This window comes from Littorina saxatilis, linkage group LG17 (genome assembly GCF_037325665.1).
Source record: "Littorina saxatilis isolate snail1 linkage group LG17, US_GU_Lsax_2.0, whole genome shotgun sequence".
Lineage (NCBI taxonomy): Eukaryota > Metazoa > Mollusca > Gastropoda > Littorinimorpha > Littorinidae > Littorina > Littorina saxatilis.
The window spans coordinates 16,956,287-16,983,137 of record NC_090261.1 but is presented as its reverse complement, the minus strand read 5'-3'; the positions used below and the strand labels follow the sequence as shown (position 1 = coordinate 16,983,137).

Below are 26,851 nucleotides of genomic sequence, written 5' to 3'. Positions count from 1 at the left end.
GTAGTAAACGACGAAGTAAACGACGGGGACAAAGTAAACGACGATTTTAACAAAGTAAAAACGGCAGACTTTCATTTTTAGTGATCACCTGTTTGGAAGGATACGACTTCTGTTTATGTACACAGAGAAGTAGTAAACGACGATTTAACCAAGTAAAAACGGCAGTCTTTCATTTTTTGTGGTGACCAGTTCGAAAAGATACGACTTCTGTTCGTGTTCACGGAGACGTTTTAGTCCGTGATTTAACGAAGTAGCAACGACACACTTTTGTTCTTTTATTGGTCACCTGTTGTTCTTTTATTGGTCACCTGTTGGGACAGATACTACTTTGGTTTATTTTCACGGAGAAGTGTAAGGCAACCATTTAACACCAACCTGTGGCAGAAATTGTGCTGGAAAAGAAGGAGGCGAGGGAGGGTGGGTGGCGGGGTGGGGTGGAAGAGGGAACTATTTTGCGTGTCGTTTAACTTTGTCAACTTTTTGGATGGGTCAAATACGTGGAGTCAAGTTCTTTGGCGAACACTTCTGCAGAAATCTGCTTTAACAAAAAATCAATCTGTGAAAAGACTTATGTAGCAAACAGACCACAGTGAAAACTAGAACAAACATTTACAACCAGCAAACACCAAATCATGAGCATACAAAAATAAATGTGTGAGACAGTCACCCTACCCTTCTTTTTAGGACGCCCCACACCGCCACCAATTCCCGTCTTGCAAGGAACCAACAACGAACATTGTGCATGCAGTGACGGCAGAGACCTCACTCATGGCCAAAGACATGTCACTGTTTAGTGTTACCATGGGCACTGCACGTGCGGCGGTGTTGCTAATCGCTCCGTGCTGGGGACCAGACCTACTGTTACCCGTGACACTTCTCCACTGGCAAAAACGTTGACCGTGGGATTACTAGAGATCTGGCCTGCTGTTATAATGTGCCCACCTGGCTTTTCATCCGACATGAACGCCAGATACACTGGATTATGTCATTTTTTCTGTCTTTTAATAAGTGTTATTTTGGACTGGGAAAACTGGCTTGCTGTGATAATATGCCCATCTGTCTTTTTCATTCCACATGAACGCCAGGTACACTGGATTATGTCATTTGAATAAAGTTTTTTGTCTGCTTGGACATGTTCAAGATGTTCGTATATTTTATACAACCTACTTAGACCAACAAATCGAAGGCTTGGACAGTATTCTGGTCTTTAATAGTAGGCCTATTAATAAATGCGGGGGTGGGGTGACTGTGTTTCGGTGTGTATGGGGAGGGGACCTTTCAGTCGAACTATGGGAACTCGTCTTCATACTAGTTCGATGGAGGCTTTTGAAGGTTATGTAGTTCGTGGCTCTATCCCACTCATACTTGTAAAAATCAAAACTTTTTTTTTTTTACTGGCATTAGACCAATTAACTTGTGGAATATTTTGAATCAACTTTGTTTGTTTACCTGTAGGTTACTACGAAGACAAGACAGAGGATGAAAAGGGTAGTGGAAGAGTTGTTTAGAAGAGATTTGTCAGATTTGAGGTAGAACGGTCGTTTGTATTGACACTCCCCCCCCCCCCCCCCCCCCCCCCCCATTTTCTTCGGACAGTTTCTGAGTTGACACGTTTGTTGTGGTTGTTGTTGGAAAAACACATTCTGCTGGCATTGCAGAACATTCCAATCATCGATGACGACGACGAAACAAACATCGACGACGATGAAGATTTCTTCCCGGCCTACATGAAGAGTCGATTGCCCGGTCCGGCCACTGAGAGTGACCGCAGCTCTTCTGATGTAAGTATTCCTTGCTGATATGATTGAGGTAGAAGGGGGGAGCGGGGAGAGGAGGGGGTCGTCTTAATTGCGTTGTTTTGTAGTGTTTTGTTGTTGAGATGTTTTGTAGTGTTTTGTTGTTGAGATGTTTTGTAGTGTTTTGTTGTTGAGATGTTTTGTAGTGTTTTGTTGTTGAGATGTTTTGTAGTGTTTTGTTGTTGAGATGTTTTGTAGTGTTTTGTTGTTGAGATGTTTTGTAGTGTTTTGTTGTTGAGATGTTTTCTGGTGTTTTGTTGTTGAGATGTTTTGTGGTCGTGTTGTGTTGTAATGTGCTGTGCATCTGTTGTTCGTGTGTGTGTTTCAGCGAAAGTAGTCTGGTTGAATTCAGAATGTTGTGTCTCTTTGTGTTTGCTGTTTGAACATTGTGACGTGTACGCGTTGTGGGCTTGTGTGTGTATTGTGTGTATGTGTGTTTTTCAAGTGTTATATGTTGGGTTTTTTGTTTGTCGCGTGGGTGAATGTTCGTGTGCCTGCATGAGCGTATTGACATTCGACAGTTTTGTGTCTTGCCTCTTCCACTATCAAATGTGTTTGTTTGTTTGTACGTATTTTGTGCAAAAAGAGGCAAGGTGGATACAAATGTCTCTCTCTCTCTCTCTCTCTCTCTCTCTCTCTCTCTCTCTCTCTCTCTCTCTCTCTCTCTCTCTATCTCAGAATGTCTGATTATATGTCTGATTATTCCCGGGCCATGCAGTTCAAGACCAACACGCGCTGTCAATAATGGCTCGTATGGTCACGAACGCTCCAGAGGCATGGGGTTTACGTAGATTGTTGTAGATAGCCAATATGTGTACTCAAAGTTCCAAGATGAAAAAGCGTTGACTGTAGGGAAAATGAAAACCCTATGAGCATGGAACTTCAAAGATCAAAGACAAGCGAGTACACGTATAAGCACCTGAGATCAGAAAACGAACCGTTAAGCTTATGATTGGATACCCCCACATGTGAACTAAAGGTAGCGTAGCATTTCGAAAATGTAATTCAGAACCTTTCTGGAAGAAAGTAAACTTTTGAAACCTGGAAACCGTGAACTCGTAAAATATGCATGGCAAAGGTATCTCCAGTGTGGATGTTCCTCTCGCGTGGTCAATGTTAGGACATAAAACCTGCATTCCCCATTCAAAGTTCATTCCACCATCATTAGCATGCAGTAAAACTTTGTACGCTAGGCATATTTATCCATTAGCATATTGTTAACTCAAAATGAAGAGCATTTATGTAATTACTGGAACAACGGACAATGGTCTCCATTCATAGTGGGTATATAGTTTTGTCTGGGATGTAGCTCAGTCGGTAGCGCGCTGGATTTGTATCCAGTTGGCCGCTGTCAGCGTGAGTTCGTCCCCACGTTCGGCGAGAGATTTATTTCTCAGAGTCAACTTTGTGTGCAGACTCTCCTCGGTGTCCGAACCCCCCCGTGTGTACACGCAAGCACAAGACCAAGTGCGCACGAAAAAGATCCTGTAATCCATGTCAGAGTTCGGTGGGTTATAGAAACACGAAAATACCCAGCATGCTTCCTCCGAAAACGGCGTATGGCTGCCTAAATGGCGGGGTAAAAAAAACGGTCATACACGTAAAATTCCACTCGTGCAAAAAACACGAGTGTACGTGGGAGTTTCAGCCCACGAACGCAGAAGAAAAAGAAGAAACCAGAAACCTTGGGTGCTATCAGTTCCTGTCAAAAGTAGGTCGGGTAGAGGACAGTTCTCAATGACACTACATCATCCCTATCATTTGATCAATACATTCCTTGACGGAAGACCCACCCTAGTTGCCATTTCACTTTCTTCGGAGGAGAGAGAGAGAGAGAGAGAGAGAGAGAGAGAGAGGGAGAGACAGAGACAGAGACAGAGAGGAGAGAGAGAGAGAGAGAGAGAGAGAGGGGGAGAGAGAGAGAGAGAGAGAGAATTATTGTAGCAGGAGGGGGGAGTGAAGGATTATAGGGGGGGGGGGGGGGGGGGGGGGGGGGGGGGGGGGGGGGTAGGAGAGAGAAATCCAGCCTTATTGACAAAAAGTCTAGTTCAGAAAAGATTGTAAGGGGGGGGGGGGGGGTCCAGCCTTTGTTGACAAAAACAATCTAATGCAGAAAGATTCTAGCCAAGTGGTCGGGTCTTATACCCCCTTTCCACACAACCGTTCTAGGTCCCGTTCCCGTACCGACCAAGGAACGGTGCGGGCACGGGAGGGATCGGGACAGAACCGCAATGAACGTAACTGATCGTTAACGGAACTGCTTTGAACGGTAGGGTCGGTAGGGACGGCTGAGTTTGGGCTGCATGTTCAAATTTTTAGCCGTTCCCCTCCCGATCAGAATGAACGGTAATGGAACCTCAACCCATCGGTAACGGAACGCTTGGATCGTTAAAGGAACTTAAAACAACGGTAACGCAACGGTAGCGCTCTCACACACTGAGTTGTCATACCCGCATTCCACACATCCGTTCTAGGTCCCGTTCCCTTACCGACCAAGGACGGCTGCCACTATGGTCAGACGCTGCTGAAAGATGCCAAAAAACCGGCCCGACTAAACTACGCGCTAGCACGCGCCAGCACGCGCCAGCACGCGCTACCTTGAACCATAGCACTTATATACTTTATTTTTATATTTCTAGTTAGTTCATCGTCCATTCTCACATAATACAAAATTTCAAACTTCAATGATGAAAAATACGGAAGTTATGACGAGTTTAAGGAGAGCTAATGCACTACTCTCAAATCCGACGATTTCCGCCATTGACTAAACAGCGTGCTACCACTTTGAAGTAGACGCTACCCGGTGATCCATAACACTTACATAATTTATTTTTATAGTCTATATAGTTAATTGTCCATTCTTACTTAATACAAAATTTCAAGCTTGAGTGTTGAACATTTCAGTAGTTATGACGGGTTTTATGCGAGCTAATGCGCTACTCTCAAATCCGACAAAATCCGGCAGTGACTAAAACTGCGCACTACCAATTTTACGTGGACGCTACTGAGATTCATAGCTGTTATATGATTTATCTGTATGTTTCTAGTCATTCCATCGTCAGTTCTTACATTATACAAAATGGACAATGAACTATATAGACTATAAAAATAAATTATGTTAGTGTTTTGGATCACCGGGTAGCGTCTACTTCAAAGTGGTAGCACGCTGTTTAGTCAATGGCGGAAATCGTCGGATTTGAGAGTAGTGCATTAGCTCTCCTTAAACTCGTCATAACTTCCGTATTTTTCATCATTGAAGTTTGAAATTTTGTATTATGTGAGAATGGACGATGAACTAACTAGAAATATAAAAATAAAGTATATAAGTGCTATGGTTCAAGGTAGCGCGTGCTGGCGCGTGCTAGCGCGTGCTGGCGCGTAGTTTAGTTGGACCCCAAAAAACGGCCGTTTGCGCAGCGTTCCATTGTTGTGGCAGCCGTCCTTGACCTTGGTTGGTACGGGAACGGGACAAAGAACGACTGTGTGGAATGGGGGTATAACTTTTGACACCGACAAACTGAAGAATGAACAGATCTATGCGGTAACCGTCTCAATGGTCCAGGCTCAGGAAACAAAGAGTATAATTATATGGCCTGGGGCGATTGTAGCTTCCCTTCTTCGTGTCCGATAGACAAGGACAATAAATAGTAGAGCAAAGTGCAATTTCATGTTGGCATCTTCTCCACTGAAAGCTATAACCCAAAGACTGAAGACCAAAGTGCTTTACCCCACTTCTGACCCGAATCACCCCCCTCGTGCACTCAAGTTAAAGGTACTGAACTTGTCAAATCCAGGTGCACGGAGCCCCTGGGGCTTTTAGTCATACCTCAGGCAGCTATCTGTTAGAAGAACTACCAAGTTTCATTGACTTGCACCCAAAGAGTCAAGAACTGCGATTTTTTTACGAATTAATTTCGTACTCGGACCCGGCTGGTCTTGAACTATTTTTGGATCTAAATTTAGATCAGGTAGATCACCACATCATGCACACAAAAAACACGTCACCAGCAAACTATGGCAGACGTCATCATGAGTTTGTGTAAAACAAAATCGAGGCCGGAATCACTCAGTTGAATCGAACTCCGACCAAACACCACGTAATAACTAGGTTAATTTATGCACTCGCGTGAACAAGAAACTGTCGAGCTTCACAGATGTCGTCGTTGGGTAGTTATGGGTTTGTTTTACTACCATAGGAGGATTTTTGAACTGTAAATGCACTCAGCTGCAACAAAAACGCAAAACGAAGGCTGTGAGCTGCACTGTGCCTTTAACCTCTGCTTTGACCTGTGTGCCAGGAGTCGGATGAGAGAGAGAGAGCGAGAGAGAGAGAGACACACACATAGACAGAGACAGACATAGAAAGACAGAAGCGGAGAGACTCAGAGGGAGACACAGATAAAGACATACAGCAGTCCCTGCAATGTACGGCCCCCGGCGTGAGCGGACACCTGACATGTACGGACACATTTGCTCGGCACGGAGTGTTTTCCTTCTTTATTCCCCCCTCTGCTTCTTTACCTCTGTAAACTTGTAGGGGTAGTTATTTTTCGATAATGACCCAGCAACCAAACAAATAACGACCCAGCAACAGCCTGAATCCTCGATAGTGCAATGGGTTGAGAGGTTGTTCTGTTTCGGTACTACTTTTTGCGACTGAAAAGTTCCGAACGCTCTAATGTACGAAGTATACATCTCTGGAGCAAACAATACAAACATACCGCATTTAAATTAACAACTACAGGCCTGAACACATGAATCTCCATATAAAATCCATGAGTTCGGTTGTTTTCTGAATCTCATCTGCCGTGCTCAAGCCGTTCATCACAAGCAATTTCCCAAGGCAAGTAACTCATACTTTGTCTAGCGACAAGAGTAGTTCCCCTTCTTTTCACTCAGTTCCTTCGACAACAGACTGCAATCCGACGGTCAGTTTTCAACAATATTTCATTTAATAAACAGATCACACGCAACCAAATGCACACATCTCATCAATTTAAACAACATAAAGGGGTTTCATACACTATTTCCCCCAGAAAACTGAACTTCATACAGTTTTTAACGTTGGAACACGGGTGCAAAAGTTCGTCTGCTAGTCCCATTTGACGAAAAAAACATTATCCTAAGCGATACCAAAACATATACAGAACACACAATATCTGCCTTTGCCGCCACAGCAGAATAACAGCATATCTGTGTACTTGATTTTAGCCCAAAATAGGAAAACTGACAAGAAGTGTTAACAGAATGGAATGATTTGCACGGAACTATACAACCGCGCATTAATCGATCGCCTGCGCATGTTGACTGGTTGAGAGAATAGGATTCGATCAAACTTTCGCAAAAAAACTCCTCTTTTCTTTGAATAACTGAAGAAAGGAGGAATAAAGAGGTTACACACCTCGTCAGTGATTATAAAAAATAATGGTCTCAGTTCGCGGTCATGAAAAAGCTCGCTAAAGCTCGCATTTTTCATGATCCGCTAACTTCGACCATTATTTTTGATACTGAATCACTGAGACTCGGCATGTAACCTCTACATATTTGCCCCCCCCCCCCCCTTAAACGGACACCTGCAAAACGTGGACGCGGACACTCATTTTCAGTCCCAACAGCAGGTCATACCTCCAATGTACGGACAGACCATCGACAAATTTTCACCACAACAAAATCGATAACAGAGCAGTCCGGCTCTTGGTACAAAGATCACACACTGGTAACTTGAGTGCACCTGTACCCATCAGGAGGGGGGGGGGGGGTAGTTTTGGTCAGGAGTGGAGTACATGCGAAGATGCCAACATGAAACTGCACTGTGCTCTTTATTCTTGTCTGTTGGACGTAAACAACAGAAACCACAGTCGATGAAGGTCCTGAGCGAAAGAGAGTGAAAAACCGGCCACAGTTCTCAGCATCGTGTGTCTGTGTGTAACCTCTTTCATTGACAAGATACTCTTGTTTCCCCTCAGCCTTGAGCAGTGAGTCGGTTGCCTAATCTGTGAACCCTTCAGTTGTCTTGCTTTGTCAAAAGTTACGACACAGTCAACTGGTTTTGCTCTGAGTGAACAGTTGGAGCTGACCTCTCTGGCCACAGCCCCAAACAGTACATGGCTGGAGGGAGTGAGAGAGAGAGGGAGGGGGGGTGGAGGGGTAGCTGGCTAAACTCTGTGGGGTGTCCGGTGTCACTGCATGTCAGCAGGAAGAGCATTGGAGAGAAATAGAGAGGTGTACTCTTCCACACAATTTCCAAGCATCAGTTGTCACGGCTTGGGGTAGGCATTAGTGAGGGAGAGTGGGAGCTGTGTTATGTACAGTGTATTTCCGACTGAAGAGTGAAAAGTCACTGCCATGCCACATGATCGGCATGCAGTCAATAAAGCCAGACAAGATGAAAATAAATTACATGATTATGACATGCAGCTCTATCTGCTGCTATTTATTCAAACTGGTTTTCAAGCTTATTCTTGCAAAGCATCTGCACACGCTCCTCTGTGCTGTGTTTGTGTGGCTGCTTTCGTATGTCAGTGCATGGTGAGTGTGTTCACTGCCTTGAGGATTTATTTTATCTCTTCTTTTCAACACTTTTCATACAAATCATTTTTACAGAACGTTTAAAGAAGTATTAGGAGTTTATTGTTTAGTAGCCACAAGAAGTGATTAGCATAGACTCAATCCTGTTGTTTGTGTGTCTCTGTGTGAGTGTATGGGGGAGGGGGTGGTGTGGTCACCCCTCCCGTGACCGGACACCTGCAATGTACGGACAGTTTTGCTATGGCCCAAGGGTGTCCGTTCATGAGAGGGACTGCTGTACATACAGAGAGAGAGAGAGAGAGAGAGAGAGAGAGAGAGAGAGAGAGAGAGAGAGAGAGATGCATTCCAATAGATGACCGCTCCTGCGGCCATCAATAAGGCTCTTGATGATAAGAGCTCAGCGTATTGTGTTTAGAAAAGACTCCGCGTGGCTGGCGTGGCTGGGTTGCCCTGCGTGGGTCCCAGTGGGGCCCCGTGTTTTCAGGTGACAAATGTTGAAGTATGGGGACAGCGTGTGATAAGTCTCACATCATTAGGGAGAGATTGGTCAGCACTGGCGGTATTTGGCGACAGTGCTTGTGGGTTGGATGGTTGTGGGTGTCTGTTCTCTGTCCATTTTGATGAGAGGTGGATTATGTAATGTCTGTCCTACAGTGTGCTTGTTGGAAGAAAGTTATCTCTGTCATTGATGACATGTGCAGGGAGAGACTGCCATGTTCAAGTCTTGCACGCATTCTCCTCTCTCCCTGATAAGCAGGGGGGGGGGGGGGGGGGGGGGGGCATGACATTGAATGAGTGCACAAACAAACAAACGACTGACTGACTGACTGAATGAATGAATCTAAACAAAAAGAATGTATGAGTTTAAAATTTTTTTTTTTTTTATTAGTCACTGAAGATGACTTGTCAATAGTTCTCACATCTGCCATGTGCTGACAAAACCGAGTAAGTCCACTGACGCTACTTCCGAGAAAAACGACTTTTACTGTTTGATAAAATGTCTCAAAAGTGATGATTATCTAGATCAAACCACTGAGATAATTAGATAAATAGCATTAATTTACGTTTAAAACCCGATTTTCATAATAATCTGATGGATGGTTTTGGTTTTGTTGGGCATTTTGTGGACTTACTTGGTTTTACCACTTTTCCCCCCCAATATCAGATCTAACAAAAAATGCGCAGATCTAAGCATGCGGACTTACTTGGTTTTACCAGAATATTTGGAAGAAGAAGTGTTGTCAAGAGAAATGACAAAACAGTGAAAATAACACTACGAATTTGCACAAGATGGAAAGAGAGAGAGAGAGAGAGAGAGAGAGAGAGAGAGAGAGAGAGAGAGAGGGGGAGAGAGACTAGACAGGGAGTGAGAGAGAGGAGAGAGTGAGATAGAGGAGAGAAGGCGAGGGGGGGGGGGGAGCGGGAGGGAGGGATGGAGGGGGAGAGAGAAATAAAGGGAGGGAGGGAGATAGAGAGATGGAAAGAGGGGTGGAGAGAGGGAGAAAGAGAGGGAAGGTGAGAGGGAGGGGGGGAGAGACCTATGGAGGGGGAGATAAATGGGGAGGAAGAGAGAGATATAGGAATGGACCGAGGGAGAGAGAGGGAGGGGGGGAGGAGGGATTGAGTGAGAGCGAAGGGGGAAGGGAGGGAGAGAGAGAAAGGAGGGAAGGAGGGAGGGAGAGGGGAAGGAAGAGAGAGAAAGAGAGGGAGGGAGAGACTTCGTGGGATTGAGGGAGGGAGGAAAGAAGAGGGAGGGAGGGAGGGAGGGAAAGAAAGAAATAGTGGGATGGAGGGAGAGAGAGAGGAGGGAGGGAGAGAGAGAGAGAGGAGGGAGGGAGTGAGAGAAGGGGAGGGAGGGAGATAGGGAGGGAGGAAGAAGAGGGGGGGAAGGAAGTGTGGGAGGGATGGAGGTAGGGAGAGAGAGAAGAGAGGGGAGGGAGGGAGGGAGGGAAAGAGATAGTGGGATGGAGGGAGAGAGAGAGAGGAGGGAGGGAGGGAGTGAGAGAGGGGGAGGGAGATAAGGAGGGCGGAAGAGAGTAGGAGGGAGAGAGAGGGGGAGGGTGGGAGAGAAAGAGAGTGGGATGGAGGGACAGAGTGGAGGGACAGAGAGGGAAGGAGGGAGGTAGAGAAAAGTCGATTGTTGGCGGTAGGGAGAGAGGGATGAGGGAAGAGAGGGAGGAGGAGAGAGCGAAAGGGAAGGGGGGATAGAGAGAATGATGGAGGGAGGGAAATTGAGAGAGGGAGGAAGAGGGAGAGAGATAGCAAGAGAGGTAGGGAGGGATAAATGTAGAAAGAGGGAGGGAGAGAGGGAGACAAGGATCGTCAGGAGAATCATAGAGAAGAAAAATGTTTGAAATAAAACGTCATAATGTGACGTCATTATGTCTCGCCTTAGGGAATGACGTCATTTGTGTGTTCTAAACTTTAAATGATGTCATTTGTGAAAGAATTTTGAAACTACCATTATACGAAAATTGGAAAACCCTTGGACTTACTTGCTTTTGTCAAAACATTCATGCACACTTAAAAAGTTGTTTTTGGTTGTGGACTTACCTGTTCATATCTGCTTATCTAAGCACTCTAAAAAGTAGAAATTAACACAAAAGATGCGCATTGATTTCTTCTTTTTGATGAACAAAAAATGTCATTTTTGAAAAAAATGGACTTACTCGGTTTTGTCAGCACAGGTGTCATAAAACATATTTTGCTTTCGGTTTTAAGGGATTAAAATTAAAAATATATGTCTATTATTTATAAAGTGGTTCCAGTTTGGCTCCTTGGGTGGAGCTTACAAAAGTACACAATCCACACAATAAAAGAAGAAAGGGAGAAAAAAAAGCTGTGGCTTTGTCCTCTCTAAGTCAAGAGATCAAAGCAGATTAAGGTATTTTTTCTCTGTAGATGATTGTGGAGATTTGTCAAGACTTGTCAAACAGTATTAACATTAACATCAAACCTCTTGACTTATTTGCCAAACCATGCTTATAATCGTGTACTTGGCAAAAGAAATTAAACACCAGGCAGTCTCATGTAGGATTTCTAAAGTCAAAAAACTGTTTAAGAGATTAAGCGGGCACACACACCTGCAAGATTGCATGGTATTATCAGTTGTAAATACCTCGAGGAATTTGGGGTGGCCGTATGCAGCATAATTTTGGCTGTTACAGTGTGGGCTGGATATTTGCCATCACAAATGAAGTGGGTCAGTTATGTAAAGAACTTAGCTGTTTTTGTTGTGTTTTTGTTTTGGATGGTGTCGTTGTCCTTGTTTCATTAACGCTTTCTCTCTATTTTCAGCTATAATGACTGTGGACAAATCTAGTTTGTAATACTCAGTGTATTTTGTTAAGGCTGTCATTGTGCTGTTGCAGTCTATTTTTAGATGCTGACTGAGGCTTTAACAGTCATTTTTGCTGCTGCAACAAACCATTGGGGGGTATGTTTTTTCCAGATTACTTTTGGTTACCTTATTGCCACCTTAAAGAGGAAGATGCATGTGTATTTACGTTGGAGTGATCCTTGCCAACAATCAGCAAAATATTTGAGTTTGTTATTTTTCTATTGAAAACCACCTTTCTTGTCCAGCATGATGACAGAAGAAGGATGCGCAAAAGTGAGCCAATGGGTGGGAAGTCGGAGGGACCAGGTCGTCGCTGGGGCAGCAGGGTCTCCCTTGGTGTCGACGACAAGACCAGCAGCTTTGACCTTGATGACGCAGACGACCTTGACACATGGTCGGACACAACAGAGGTCATTTATCCCCCCAGTGATTCAGAATCTGTGGATACCTATGCCAGGTAGAGGAGATGTCTGTCATTGTCTACCTTGTGTGTGCTTCAGTGTGTGTGCTTCTGTGCTTCTGTATGTGCATGTACGTGTGTGCGTGTGTGTGTTTGTGTGTGTGGGTGGTGTATACTACTGTTCCAGACATGGGATTCTTCCGTAAATTTACGGAATTCCGTAAATTTTTAGGCTCCAGGGATCATTCTTGAGATTCGTGCAAATCCGCTGAGAAAATGTTGGGGTATATGTAGGTATAGACCCAAGTTTTTCGGCCGGTCCGCTGATCGCGACGCTCCATTCCATACTATTCTTGAACGGTTGGTTCCTAAAACGGTCAGACTGTTGCTGGTCGATCCGTATGGGAACGCGCTCTTTGTCTCCTACAGTCACCGTTTCAATGTAGCTATCGGGGATTCAGTATAAGCATACCGTATGAGAATGATTCGGCGCCATTTTTACATCGCTTCGAGCCACCTGCCAAAATGATGAGGAAGCTAAAGCGAGACGAAACCGTTCTAGCCCGGGAAATTGACCAGCAGAAGTACAAGAAAAATCTCTGGAGATTCGACTGGCTCGATGAAGTTGTATCATTGAGCTGGAAAGACGAGAAAGGCCAGAAGACACAAGACGTGAAACTGAAAGTTGGCGATGCTTTTGCTAAAATCAACTTGCCGGGAAAAGCTCAGTGCACTTTGTGCAACGATGTTATCAACTACGGCTCCAATAGAAAGACTGCCCTCAAAAGCCACTTGAAAAGCAACAAGCACCTGACTATCCTGAAAACCCAGTCGGGTAATCAGTCACTGGGGTCGTTTGGCACCGACCAGGTAAGAACATTGAAACCACACCGTCACACCCCGCCTCTCTCTCTCTCTCTCTCTCTCTCTCTCTCTCTCTCTCTCTCTCTCTCTCTCTCTCTCTCTCTCTCTCTCTCTCTCTCTCTCTCTCTCTCTCTCTCTCTCTCTCTCTCTCTTTCTCCTCCTTATTTTGAATCTTAGTGTAAAATTAATTTGAGAAACATGGGAAGGAAGGGGGGGGGGGGGGGGCTATGATTAAGCTGAAATATGCATTTCAGGGCCATTTTTGTGTGTCTAAAACACTAAAAACCTTCAGCTTCTGGGGGCTTTGCCCCCAGACCCCGACCAGGGGTGTTGCCCCTGGACCCTACTGGGGGCCTTCCGTGGCCCCCAGACCCCCACCTTCTTTTTCCTTAATTATCACTTTTTCTGAATCCCATGTCTGTGTTCAGTTAAGGTACTTTAGTTTCTTGCAGGCAGTTTTCAAAATGACCCAATTCACTAACATGTTTTACCCCACAGTTGCAGCTGCAAGCAAAGTCTTTTCTTCAAAATGATAATGAACATGTATTCCCAAGAGAACTATTACTTAAACACGTTGACTGTAGTCTCTTAATAAACATTTTCTACACTACCCATTTACTTCTTGGCTAATGAATGAATGTTTCTGGCAGTTTGATATTTGTTGTGAAGAGAATTGTTCTGTGTCACAGCACGTATCGGGTGTTTGCTGTGGAAGGAGACAAGAAGGTGCACTCCAAGAGAACATCCCAAATCCCAGATGATGGTAATCTTACACATTTGTCAAAACAGATTTGCTGTTTCCGTGTTTATATTTAATTTTTGTTTGTTAAGTGCAGACGGTAATATTCCATACGTTTTCTTTGGGAAACCTTACAGTTACCTGTTTACACCCCACCCCTTCACTCCGACTGCCTCAGCCACTTTAATTTCCATTTAATAGATTTGCTCCTCTTTTTTACATAGAGGGGGAATCAAGACGAGGGTCGTGGTGTGTCTGTATGTGTGTGTAAATCGATTCAGACTAAACTACTGGACCGATCTTCATGAAATGTGACCTGAGAGTTCCTGGGAATGATATCCCCGGACGTTTTTTATTTCTTTCGATAAATACCTTTGATGACATCATATCCGGCTTTTTGTAAAAGTTGTCACACCCTCATTTTTCAATCCAATTGATTGAAATTTTGGCAAAGCAATCTTCGACGAAGGCCGGACTTTGGTATTGCATTTCAGGTTGATGGCTTAAAAAATAATTAATTAATTTGGTCATTAAAAATCGGAAACTTGTCATTAAAAATGTTTTTTTTTAAACGATCCAAAAACAATTTCATCTTATTCTTCGTCATTTTCTGATTCCAAAAACATATACATATGTTATATTTGGATTACAAACAAGTTCTGAAAATTAAAAATATGAAAATTATGATTAAAATTAATTGTTCGAAATCGATTTAGAAACAATTTCATCTTATTCCTTGTCGGTCCCTGATTCCAAAAACATATAGATATGATATGTTTGGATTAAAAACAAACTCGGTACGCTAAAAAGAATAGAGATACAGAAAAGCATGTTATCCTGCTCAGCGCGACCATTACCGCACTATTCTGGCTTCTCGATTTCACTGCCTTTGCCACGAGCGGTGGACTGACGAAACTACGAGTACAGTAGTCCCTTCCATTTCCGGCCCTTTCGTGGGCGTGAACCTACCCGGAGCGGCCAGCTTTCCCATGACTAATGAGTTTTCCTTCTATAATTGACTCTTAATGGCCGTTAACCTGTCTGACGCGGTCAACGGTCACTGATTTTTGCCCTAAGGTGCCCCTCTTACTCGACAGGAGCGGCCACTTAACGGCCACTTGTCACTTTCGCGGGCGAGCGCCTGTGGTGTGTGTGTGTGTGTGTTGTGTGCACAGACGGCACAGCACGAGCAGACGACATGAATACTTACGCATGCGCAAACTGTAAATACAGACATGCGCATACATGTACATTTACGGCAGTCACTTCCGGATCGATCACAGCTGATGTGAGTTTGAAACACTTGTTTATCTGACACTCAAATACATATATAATAATCCAAACAACACACATAGAAACATACGAAACAATAGCTTAGCCAGGACGATCGAGTTAAACACGCAAATAATTAAGATGTATAAACGAAAGCAAAACTAACAGAGACAATGAATCGGCGGCTCGTGGATGATCGCTTTCTTTTCTTCATGAAAACTTGATCGTGTTTTTTGGGTTTTTTTGGAGGAGGAGGGGGCCTGTAATGAACGGCCACCTGATATTTGCGGTCACCTTTGCAATGACTAATGGGTGACCGGATATGGCAGGTACTACTGTATGCGGTCTTGGTGAAAAAATGTGCGTTCAGTTTCATTCTGTGAGTTCGACAGCTTGACTAAATGTTGTTATTTCATCTTACGCGACTTGTTTTTTAGTTTCATTGGGTAGACACATTTATGTTATTGTTATGTTGGCATAGGATGTCAGAGACATGCTGTTCTTGGTTTCGAGATTTCTAAATGCAGGGAGGGGACAAATGGCAGCTGTTTCTGTTGAGTAGTGAAACTTGAAAAGAATAATCATGAAAGGGATGACTAACATTTTTACCACAAAGTGTTCAGGGGCTCACATCCATGAGAGATGGCATAGGACAAATGTCCTGGACAATGCAAAGCGATAGGACATTTGTCCCGAACAAAAACAAAATGAATAGGACCTTTTTTTCTCGCAACAAAACGTACACTAACAGCATGGTTTTGTCTGCTTGGAGAGACACATCGTAGCAAATCAAACTACTGTAAATTGGAAAGTACTGACAATTTCCAGATCAAATGAAAGCATAATCGGACAATGACCACTTTGTGACAAAAACAATAGGACATATGTCCTCTTGCATGAAAAATGTATAGGACATTTGGAAAAAATATCCGTGTATGTCCGATGTGGATGTGAGCCCCTGAGTGTTTACAATAATCAATGGAAAATTTAGCACTGGCCACCTCGGTAAAGTCTTTACCCATTCAGTGTTTTCTTCCTGTCTCTCCGTCCTTGTTGTTTTCTTCGTCTTCTTCTTTCTTTTCCTGTGAAAGGCCAGGTTCCAATGGATATAATTCATGGCCCTGTGTTCCTGTCTGCTACTTCAAAACTGACAAAAGATATGATCATAACTTTATTTTTGAAATGTTGACGTGACTAGATGTGTCCACAGAGTCTGAGAGCACTGACCAGGTGTCGCTGGAAGACCAGGGTGAAGATGACCCCAACGATGAAACATTGGTCACCTCCAACGCCAGTACCCCCTGTGACCATGACCGCGACTTCATGCCTGGCACTCCTGACAAAGTGAGTCAAGTGTTTGTTTTCTTTTGTGTGATAGTGTAGAATATGCATTAGATGTGTTTGTGTGTGCGTGCTTGCTTCACTGAAAGATGATATTGGGACTTCTGACAAGTGATTTTGTATGCAATGAAGAGTCGTTGCAGCATATCTTCATAGATGTGTCTGTTATTTGACGATTGATTCATTGTGTGTTTGATCAGTTGTTTTCTTGTGTATTTGATTGGTTTATTTGCGTTTTTCACGAAAAATGTTTTTAAGATTGATTTAATTTTAAATAATTGATTTGTGTGCGCCTGTTTAATCTTGCTAGGATTTATTCCCCTCAGCAAATGGACTGGACTGGCCATGAAAGTTGCTGCAATTTTTTAAAGTTTAAGACGGTCGTGTACCCCACAAAAAAGCTTAGAAAATTCGCTGAAATGATGGCAAAGTTTTCAAAGAAGTTCTGCCGATGCCAAACCATATCTACGTATCATAACCTCTTTGTGACTTAGGAGCAGTTTGTGAAGGAGAACTTTGAGAGTGTCAGCTTCACTCCGATGGCCATGGACAAGTTTGCCCAGCAGGTGGCGACACTGGAACGAGCGGTGGAAGATGACCCGTCAAACATGCCTTTCTCTCCACGACTCTCCCTCTCCTCCAAGTTTCTCTCCCGATCACAGTTTGGAGGAATAAGGTGAGCACATGGTGATAATAATGGTGACCACAAATTATGTCCCTTTTATCACTGAGAGCAGTTTATATTAATACAAACACATGAGTTTTTTCTCATTGACATGAACATTTGATAAGTGTAAGTCATGTCCGGGGTTTTGTTGCGTGATACTGTTCAACGAGAAATATATCTTGCTTAACATGAGAAATTCAGCGCATCATCAGCTGATGTTCACTGTCACATGTGCAGAGACCAGGTTAAGTAAAGTGGGTTTTTTTTTACTCACATGCGAAGCAAAAGTGAGTCTATGTACTCACCAGAGTCGTCCGTCCGTCCGTCCGGACAACTTTAACGTTGGATATTTCTTGGACACTATTCAGTCTATCAGTACCAAATTTGGCAAGATGGTGTATGATGACAAGGCCCCCAAAAACATACATAGCATCTTGACCTTGCTTCAAGGTCAAGGTCGCAGGGGCCATAAATGTTGCCTAAAAACAGCTATTTTTCACATTTTTCCCATTTTCTCTGAAGTTTTTGAGATTCAATACCTCACCTATATATGATATATAGGGCAAAGTAAGCCCCATCTTTTGATACCAGTTTGGTTTACCTTGCTTCAAGGTCAAGGTCACAGGAGCTCTTCAAAGTTGGATTGTATACATATTTTGAAGTGACCTTGACCCTGAACTATGGAAGATAACTGTTTCAAACTTAAAAATTATGTGGGGCACATGTTATGCTTTCATCATGAGACACATTTGGTCACATATGATCAAGGTCAAGGTCACTTTGACCCTTATGAAATGTGACCAAAATAAGGTAGTGAACCACTAAAAGTGACCATATTTCATGGTAGAAAGAGCCAATAAGCACCATTGTACTTCCTATGTCTTGAATTAACAGCTTTGTGTTGCATGACCTTGGATGACCTTGACCTTGGGTCAAGGTCACATGTATTTTGGTAGGAAAAATGTGTAAAGCATGTGAGTCGTATGGGCTTTGCTCTTCTTGTTAATTTTTTTTTTAAGAACAATACTTTAACTGTAAGAAAGAGCTTCCGCTGTTATCCAAATGTGTTCAGAAACTTGTACCCAAAGTCATAGCTGCTGGATAGAGCTTGAATCATGAGAGTGAACTTTTTCTGCCTGTGTTGTACACAACAGTAACACAAAACTCTGAAATTGTTTGGTTTTCTGAGATGCAAAACTGTGATTTTTCGTGGCACAGGGGTGGAGGAGGAGGAGGGCTGGGTGGAGGACAGCGGGCAGACAACTGGTTTGATGTAAGTATACACACAACTAGGTTTTGTCTTCACTGCTCAGTATATGTCATGGGCCAAGCTCGCCCAGCATATTTGCATGCGCCTGAAACATCATTAGTGTACAGTCCAAAAGACTGGAAGATTTTAATAGGTGAAGAAAGACAGGCTGAAACCAGAACATGCTGGTTTATAATAGTGCAGCGTATTCTTCACAATTGCTGTGTGCTTGAGTCACAGATTTCAGGCGTGGAAACTCTTTTTATGTTTGGCTGCTGTGCTTTTCTGGTGCAAGAATAATTGTGAAGCATGGTTTGGGAGTTTTTCCCTTTACTATTTTATTTTACTATTATTTGTTAAACCATTTGTTGGTCTGCTTTTCTAGGTGGGTTCTTCCTTCTTCATTGTCCTGATTTATTGATGATTTTTGTTTCAATTTGGCTTACTCCACTTTTTTCTTTGCATATTACTTGTAGAAGTGTCAGTATTGGCGTTAACCGGTAATTACCGGTATTTTACCGGTTGAAATTAAAAAATACCGGGAAAAAATCGGCTGCCGGTAAGCCCTACCGGTTGAGTTTTAGAACTACTGGGGTTTTTTTGCTGGTAAAACAACAAAACCAGTACTCTGAGTTGGACTCTTACTGGTTCCAATGACCAGCCTACCGTTTTTGACTCACATGCGAAGCAAAAGTGAGTCTATGTACTCACCCGAGTCGTCCGTCCGTCCGTCCGGACGTCCGTCCGTCCGTCCGGAAAACTTTAACGTTGGATATTTCTTGGACACTATTCAGTCTATCAGTACCAAATTTGGCAAGATGGTGTATGATGACAAGGCCCCAAAAAACATACATAGCATCTTGACCTTGCTTCAAGGTCAAGGTCGCAGGGGCCATAAATGTTGCCTAAAAAACAGCTATTTTTCCCATTTTCTCTGAAGTTTTTGAGATTGAATACCTCACCTATATATGATATATAGGGCAAAGTAAGCCCCATCTTTTGATACCAGTTTGGTTTACCTTGCTTCAAGGTCAAGGTCACAGGAGCTCTTCAAAGTTGGATTGTATACATATTTTGAAGTGACCTTGACCCTGAACTATGGAAGATAACTGTTTCAAACTTAAAAATTATGTGGGGCACATGTTATGCTTTCATCATGAGACACATTTGGTCACATATGATCAAGGTCAAGGTCACTTTGACCCTTATGAAATGTGACCAAAATAAGGTAGTGAACCATTAAAAGTGACCATATCTCATGGTAGAAAGAGCCAATAAGCACCATTGTACTTCCTATGTCTTGAATTAACAGCTTTGTGTTGCATGACCTTGGATGACCTTGACCTTGGGTCAAGGTCACATGTATTTTGGTAGGAAAAATGTGTAAAGCATGTGAGTCGTATGGGCTTTGCCCTTCTTGTTTTCTGGACTGTTTGCATCATAAAAGTTTGCGTACTGGTTTGAAAATAATACTAGCGCTATCACTGAATGTGTGTGGACAGGGATCGCGCTAGCTTTTTAAAAAACGCGTAAGTCATACGCAACGAAACGAAAAAAACGCGTCACGGACCAATATTTTTGCGTACTACGAAAACACGTACAGACACAAACAAAACACGCACGAAAGACTTAAAGACACTCCTTACCTAAATACGGCGAGTTTTCCTGTCGAACTCCGCGCACGCCTGTCGAATAACACCCCTGCTGTCTCCAACCTTCGAGCCTTGCAAGTTTGTTTACCGCTCTAATACGACTAGACACACTTTCCGCCTTTTGGAAGCGCGAGATGGGAGAGCAGCTAATGTCTGTTTCATTATCCGACAAGACATTATCTGGTAATACCCTCGTTACGTTCGTTTGCGATACTTCGATGCAAAAAGAAACAGACTTTAGTTTTGACGCGCAGATTTCATGTGTGTCGTCACTTCTCGAGCCCTATAGTCAGTTTCAGGATCGGGTGATTATTAAGTCAGAGCAAAAGCGCTGCGTGAAGACAAGAAAAAGTTACAATATTTTTGCGTATGGCTTACGCGGCGCGGCGAAAAAAACCGCGTCAGCAACTTTTAAAATGCGTCAAATACGCAAAAATCGTGCGTAAACGCGATCCCTGTGTGTGTGGGGGGGGGGGGGGGGGTTTAGATGCCAAAAGCACATATTAGATAAATGCTGAGCTTGATATTGATGAGAATGGTAACTGACAGGCATGCACAAAGTTTACAACTGTATGGATGGAAATCATGGAATGTGCATGGTGTAATGTGTATTATAATTTATATGTGGTATGTGACTCATCAGCACAATTCCTCTCATATGATTTACCTTGTGCAATTTGATTTTGATTTAAATTTGGTGAATAATACACAGTTTTTGCACAGGCACAATTGTGTGAGCATCATGATTTAACAAAGTAGATCATGCCTGTTCTCAGTCCTGTTTTGAAATCTGAATATTGAATTAACGTATAAACTTAAGTGTTCAGAAGTATGCACTATTGTGGTATTCCCACAGCCCTAGCATGGAAATGTGTGACCTATTTATATCTCTCATTGGAGAACTTTCCAAGTAATGCCAGAATGTGTAAGCACACAAAGCCTTTCATTTTGAGAAAGCGAGTGATGTTCTGTTGTCTTTCAAAGTACCTTTCAGTATTTTCACTTTGAGAAAGTGAGTGATGTTCTGTTGTCTTTCAAAGTACCTTTCAGTATTTTCAAAGTCCTTTACATTTTGTGACCTTCTTACTCCCTCCTCAACTCTCCCTCTTCCCAATCCCCCCCCCTCCCCCTCACTTGCCTGTAGGTATTATAGTAGTCCCTGCTTATTCAATGCAAAAGGAAGTGGTCATTTCAGGCAAAAAGTAGCGTATACTGCATGCGCGTTAACATATTGTTTTTGCTACCCCCTTACCTGCAGCCTCTGCGAAGAAACAAGTCAGATATGGCTCGTGCCATGGACGATACACGCAGACGTCTGGCTGATGTGAGTTCTTTGACCCTCCCAGCCAGTTTTCCTCTTCCCTTCCGGCACTTTTTGCTAGTTCCTTCTTGCCTTTTTGTATTCTCTTGATTGTGCTACTGCTGCTGTTTTAACATGGTGAGAGACTCCTCTGGTTTCTACAGAGAGGATGAGAGGAAGTTGTATTCTGGCTGACAGTTGACTATCACAGGCACTCATGATTACTCTACTCCAGTTTAGTTGTCTGTGGTTATATTAGTACACACAGGTCGCTTTTTAACCAATAACACATTTATCTTTTGTCAATATATTTCTCTCACAAGTGATAATGATTGCATGATAGCAAATTACTGGCAACGGCATACATGTGTTTTCTTGCACCCCCAGTTTTAACAAATGATGTAACCTAAATTTCAACCTGCTGTAGCATGGCCTAATTAATATGCTTAGATTTATTCTAATACTGGAAAAGAAGGACTTGCTGTGGGAAGCAGTTTTATGACTGTCATATAACCTGATATGGTTTGCTTTTTTTTGGGGGGGTAAACACTATTTGCTGAGTTTGAATTAACTTCTTCGGTCAAAATACTTAGAACACAGTTTGAATGATAATAACGTTTTGATGTACTTATGACTGGATTATGATTAATAAGCTATAGCTTGAGTGTACCTTTTACCACTGCATTTGACTGAGAGCTCATTACTTTGTTTTTGACACTGTGCATGCCTTCACTCTGCTTTGCTGGACAGTTTTTTGTTGTTGGTTTGTTTGTTTTCTTTTTGTACAGACTAATATTTCTTGTGTTGCTGACTGCTTTATTTGTAGCTTTTTAACATTCAACTGCATGCAAAGATGCTTGCGGTGTGTGTGCGTACGTGTGTGCATGCATGCAAGTGTGTGTGTGTGTGTGTGTGTGCACCATGACTTTGATTAATTTGTATAATAGTTTGTCTAGATGTTCATTAGTATCTTTTATTGCAGCAAAACACAAGTTACCAAAGAATGACATCGGCTGATTCTTTTTGGATTTTTTTTTGGAGGGGGGGGGTCTCCAGAGAGTGTCTCAGAACAAGGTCTACTCTGCGTGTGATTGTGTCTGCATTTTATTTTGTACCACATCTTTGACCTAACCTACACACACTGACAAGGCACTATATTTATCACTGTGTGACTCATATTAGCTAGTCTGAGACAAACAATGTTGATCATTGATCATCTTACCCTTTGCACAAAATCTGAGTATGAAAAATACATGACAGAAAAAGAAAAAGTAAAAAAAATTGCATGTTCTTAATATGGAAGTCCTGCTCAGTTTATCACAAGTGACAGTTAAGAAGTTGTCATGGATTAAAGCATGTTATTGAAGAGAGGTACTTCAGCAGCAGAGTCTATGTCAGTTTTAAATCTTTTGCATGCATGTGTGCATATTACCCTTTGAAGCTACAACTTCATCAATTGTTATATTTGTGTGTGTGTGAACCTGCATGCAGATTTATGAACTTTGTTAATGGACACTGCTTGGTGCTCCCACGTGATAACTTTGGAGAACTTATATTTACTTTATTGAACTGATGAGTTCTGATGTTTTATCAAGGGATTGCTGCTGAATTTTGACTGTTTTTAGCTAAATTGTGGTGAAAAATAACATTTTGTGCCTGTATGTGTGCTGACACATATTTTGTGCCTTTATGTGTGCTGATGTGTGAAATTAATAGATTGTACAAGTGTGTTTTTAACTCTTTTCCTGAATATACATACATACATTGTTCTTTTAGATGTCTTTAAACAGAGTAGTTATCAAGAGGTGAAATATGTTTAGATGAACTGGCGCACTGGAGGATTGCTGCAAGAATCTCCAGAGAAGGAAGACCCACCCTCCCCTCCAACACGACTGGACAACAGAGTGAGCTGAGGCCTAGTTGCACAGATAGTTCACACAAATGCAGAGAAAATTAGCGAGCAAACAATGAGAGCGAGAAAGAACAAAGTAAACCTGCCAAGCTGTCATGCAGACAAATTAACGACCAGTTCATTTGTCAGTCTACTAAGGAGAGTTAATGGAAGTCAATCATAAAAATGATGGTAGCTGGCAAACAAGCAAAGAGAATGAAATGTAATGTATAAAGTAAATGCAACCATGTCTTGTTCAGCATTTTTGCTTGGTGCACTCCCGGTGGCTGGCTAATATGAACATTAATCTTCTTCTTCTTCTCGTTCGCTATGTGAACATTAATGATTTGATCACTTTGAAATGACCTTTGTCATTGACAGCATTCATTTCAGCTGCAAAAACTAATTCAAGTCTGGCTGTTTGTATTTGTCTGCGTGTGAGCTTGCATTTGTGCATATGTGTTTTCCCCAACAATGCCAACACAGCAATAGTAATGAACTGTCAAATAACATTATTCAGTCTGGTATCCAGAACCCATGTGCACTTCTCCAAATCAAGAAGGTTTGCAATAAGTCTCTGTTTTTACATTTAGTCAAGTTTTGACTAAATGTTTTAACATAGAGGGGGAATCGAGACGAGGGTCATGGTGTATGTGTGTGTGTGTGTGTGTCTGTCTGTGTGTGTGTAGAGCGATTCAGAGTAAACTACTGGACCGATCTTTATGAAATTTGACATGAGAGTTCCTGGGTATGATATCCCCGGACGTTTTTTTTTCATTTTTTCGATAAATGTCTTTGATGACGTCATATCCGGCTTTTTGTTAAAGTTGAGGTGGCACTGTCACACCCTCATTTTTCAATCAAATTGATTGAAATTTTGGCCAAGCAATCTTCGACGAAGGCCGGACCTCGGTATTGCATTTCAGCTTGGTGGCTTAAAAATTAATTAATGACTTTGGTCATTAAAAATCTGAAAATTGTAAAAAAAAAAAGTTTTTTTATAAAACGATCCAAATTTACGTTCATCTTATTCTTCATCATTTTCTGATTCCAAAAACATATAAATATGTTATATTTGGATTAAAAACAAGCTCTAAAAATTAAAAAAATTAAAAATTATGATCAAAATTAAATTTCCGAAATCAATTTAAAAACATTTTCATCTTATTTCTTGTCGGTTCCTGATTCCAAAAGCATATAAATATGATATGTTTGGATTAAAAACACGCTCAGAAAGTTAAAACGAAGAGAGGTACAGTAAAGCGTGCTGTGAAGCACAGCGCAACCGCTACCGCGCCAAACAGGCCCGTCACTTTCACTGCCTTTTGCACTAGCGGCGGACTACGTTCAATTTCATTCTGTGAGTTCCACAGCTTGACTAAATGTAGTAATTTCGCCTTACGCGACTTGTTTTATGTTACAAATGTGATTTGTGCCAAAAACATAAGACAGTTTTATTTTTTTCAGGAACCAAGTTTCTCCACACCTAAAGCAGGGCATACAAATTCCAATCCAGGTAAGATAACGTGCTAAGTATTCTTGAATTCCCATGTTGTGTAGTTAACTGTGTATTTTTTCTGAAGTTGTGGGTATTTTATGATTTTTAGGGTAGGTTTTGTGTTCAGTCAACCTTTCCCTAGAAGACGATATTTATGCTTCCTGTATAAAGTGGTTTGGTGTTCGCATTCCCTTTTTGTCATTATTTAAAATAATTGCAATTATAGTCAAATAGTTGTTCTTGCTGAGGCAAGACACCTGGCACGGATGTGGATTTTGATTTTTTTTTTTAATTCAGATGAAGTCGCACTCAAAAATAAAATTGCACATACTGTCATATTTTCATGTTGACGTCGCTCAGAAAAAGTTCAGGTTGAACAAAATCATGAACATTAACATATGTTAAAAAAAAAAAATGCTCATCAAGTTTCCAAAGAATATTGAGAGAGAGAAAACAAAAAACTCATTTTGATTGCAGTGCATGTTAGAGTAGGTCAAAGAAATGCATTTATTAGAATAACATTGTTTTTTTGCTACTTGGAACAAATCATGTATTCTTTATTTCTGGGATGGACCAGTTAAACAGCACATTTGCAGGCTATCATTTATCTCCTATTTAGCATGTGACTGCATCTTGAGTGTAAACAAACATTTTGATTCTTGCTTTATATTGGTCAGGGTTTTCTTTACAATTCTATCCCACTGTGGACATTATTTCTATTGGTTCAATATTGTACTTGATTTACTATTCCAGGAAACAAGACAAAGAATGGCTAAAAGAAATGTGTCTAAAGACACATTTCTTTCAGCCATTCTTTGTCTTGTTTCCTTCATTGAAAATACCTATTTTATCTGATTTTAAATGTACAGATTAGTTCTCATTTTGAGATGAGATCTGCACATAGTTGTTTTTTTTCGTGCTCATTGTGACAAAGCACTGGGTTTTCATGTTCTGTTCACATTATGATCTTAAATCACATGAAAAGTTGCTCCATTAACTCATTTTGCCAGAGACTTTATGTAATTATCATGTCGGACACTTTACTCACCTCAGCTCATGCCATTCTCATGTCACAAAATAGCTTGTAGATTATGATTTCAAAGCAGTGCTGTCGGTTTTACATTTTTGTTCAAGTCATCATATCATTCACTGTTCATACTTATCCTGAACATCATGTCATGAAACAACTGATGATGATACTTCTTGGTAGCAATGTTTTGCTCAGGTTATGAGCTGGATATACTATACTGTATGATGATGAACGTTCTCTGTCAGGCCTTTGCGGATCACCGGCACCAAGCCCGAGAACTCTTCGTCGTTTCTGGGCTGACTTTACCCTCCCCCACCAGCCAATCAAAGAGGAGAACCCCCTTCCCAGAATTCCTGTCCCCCTGTCACTGAACCACCTGAAGGGGGAGAGACTGAGCACGTCCGGCCCCCTGGCCAACGGCAGTAAGATTCCCCTAGCTCAGGCCACGTGCTGGGCAGAGTTAATGCCTCAGTCCTATGAGGGTGATAGGTATCCTAGGACTTCTCCTGTTCCACATGATGGAAGAGGTCCTCAGTCTCCTCGCTTGATTCGATCTCATGATATGAAACCAGTTGGAATTGGTGGTGGATTTCCTCCCCCATCCCCAAGAGCTGTCAAGTCAGGTGTTTCAAGGACTCCGGGTTCTACCCCTCCCGCCTCGCCCAGATTAGCGAGATGTAACTCTAAGTCAGGCGGTGCTGTGTCAGCTCCTATCACTATCCCTCCACAGTCGCCCAGGCCGTGTAGGTCACGGGTAACGTCCAAACCCCCCAGGTCCCCCCAGTCCCCTGACCTTAGGTCACCTCAGTCCCCCAAGCCCCCACCCTCCCCCATGTCACCTAAGCCTCCAATGTGTCCCACCTCCCCCCGCCCGCCCCGCATCCCTCTGTCGCTAAGGTTGCCCCGAGCGGGTCAGTCGACAGACCTGCCCTCCCCCCAATCCCCCCGACCTCCCAGGTCACCCGTGTCCAGCAGGTCACCAAGGTCAGATGCTCAGTCACTTGATCCGCGATCTCCCTGCGGTCCTCTCCCCCCCAAGAAACCTCCTCGGTCCCTGCCACCCCTGAAAAGTTCATCCTCCTCCCCGAGTCGAGCTGCACCCCCTTTACCCAGTCGAAGCACCCCTCTGTCCCTCAGTCGTAGTGCCCCTCCTTCTCCCAGCAGCAGCACCCCACCCTCTCCCAGCCCTGACAGCAGCGGCAGTTTTGAAGGGAGAGACCCCCCAAAGAAACCCCCTAGAACCCCAATGTCACTACGGTCCAGGAGTAAAAGCCCGCAGTCCCC

The 26,851-nt window shown here is 42.7% G+C and overlaps 1 protein-coding gene across 3 annotated transcripts in view; it reads left to right on the top strand.

Annotated features, from left to right (window-relative positions):
- Positions 1 to 26,851, top strand: part of LOC138952902 (mitogen-activated protein kinase-binding protein 1-like) — a 154,865-nt gene that overhangs the window by 111,573 nt on the left and 16,441 nt on the right. For 2 of the 3 annotated variants that reach the window (XM_070324651.1, XM_070324652.1), the window contains exons 22-30: positions 1,659 to 1,781; positions 11,910 to 12,121; positions 13,618 to 13,691; positions 16,150 to 16,283; positions 16,775 to 16,956; positions 18,166 to 18,220; positions 21,107 to 21,172; positions 22,969 to 23,052; positions 24,507 to 24,555. In XM_070324651.1, the coding sequence (XP_070180752.1) occupies positions 1,659 to 1,781; positions 11,910 to 12,121; positions 13,618 to 13,691; positions 16,150 to 16,283; positions 16,775 to 16,956; positions 18,166 to 18,220; positions 21,107 to 21,172; positions 22,969 to 23,052; positions 24,507 to 24,555 (979 nt within the window). The remainder of the gene's footprint in view (positions 1 to 1,658; positions 1,782 to 11,909; positions 12,122 to 13,617; positions 13,692 to 16,149; positions 16,284 to 16,774; positions 16,957 to 18,165; positions 18,221 to 21,106; positions 21,173 to 22,968; positions 23,053 to 24,506; positions 24,556 to 26,851) is intronic. The other variant, XM_070324653.1, reaches the window with a different exon arrangement.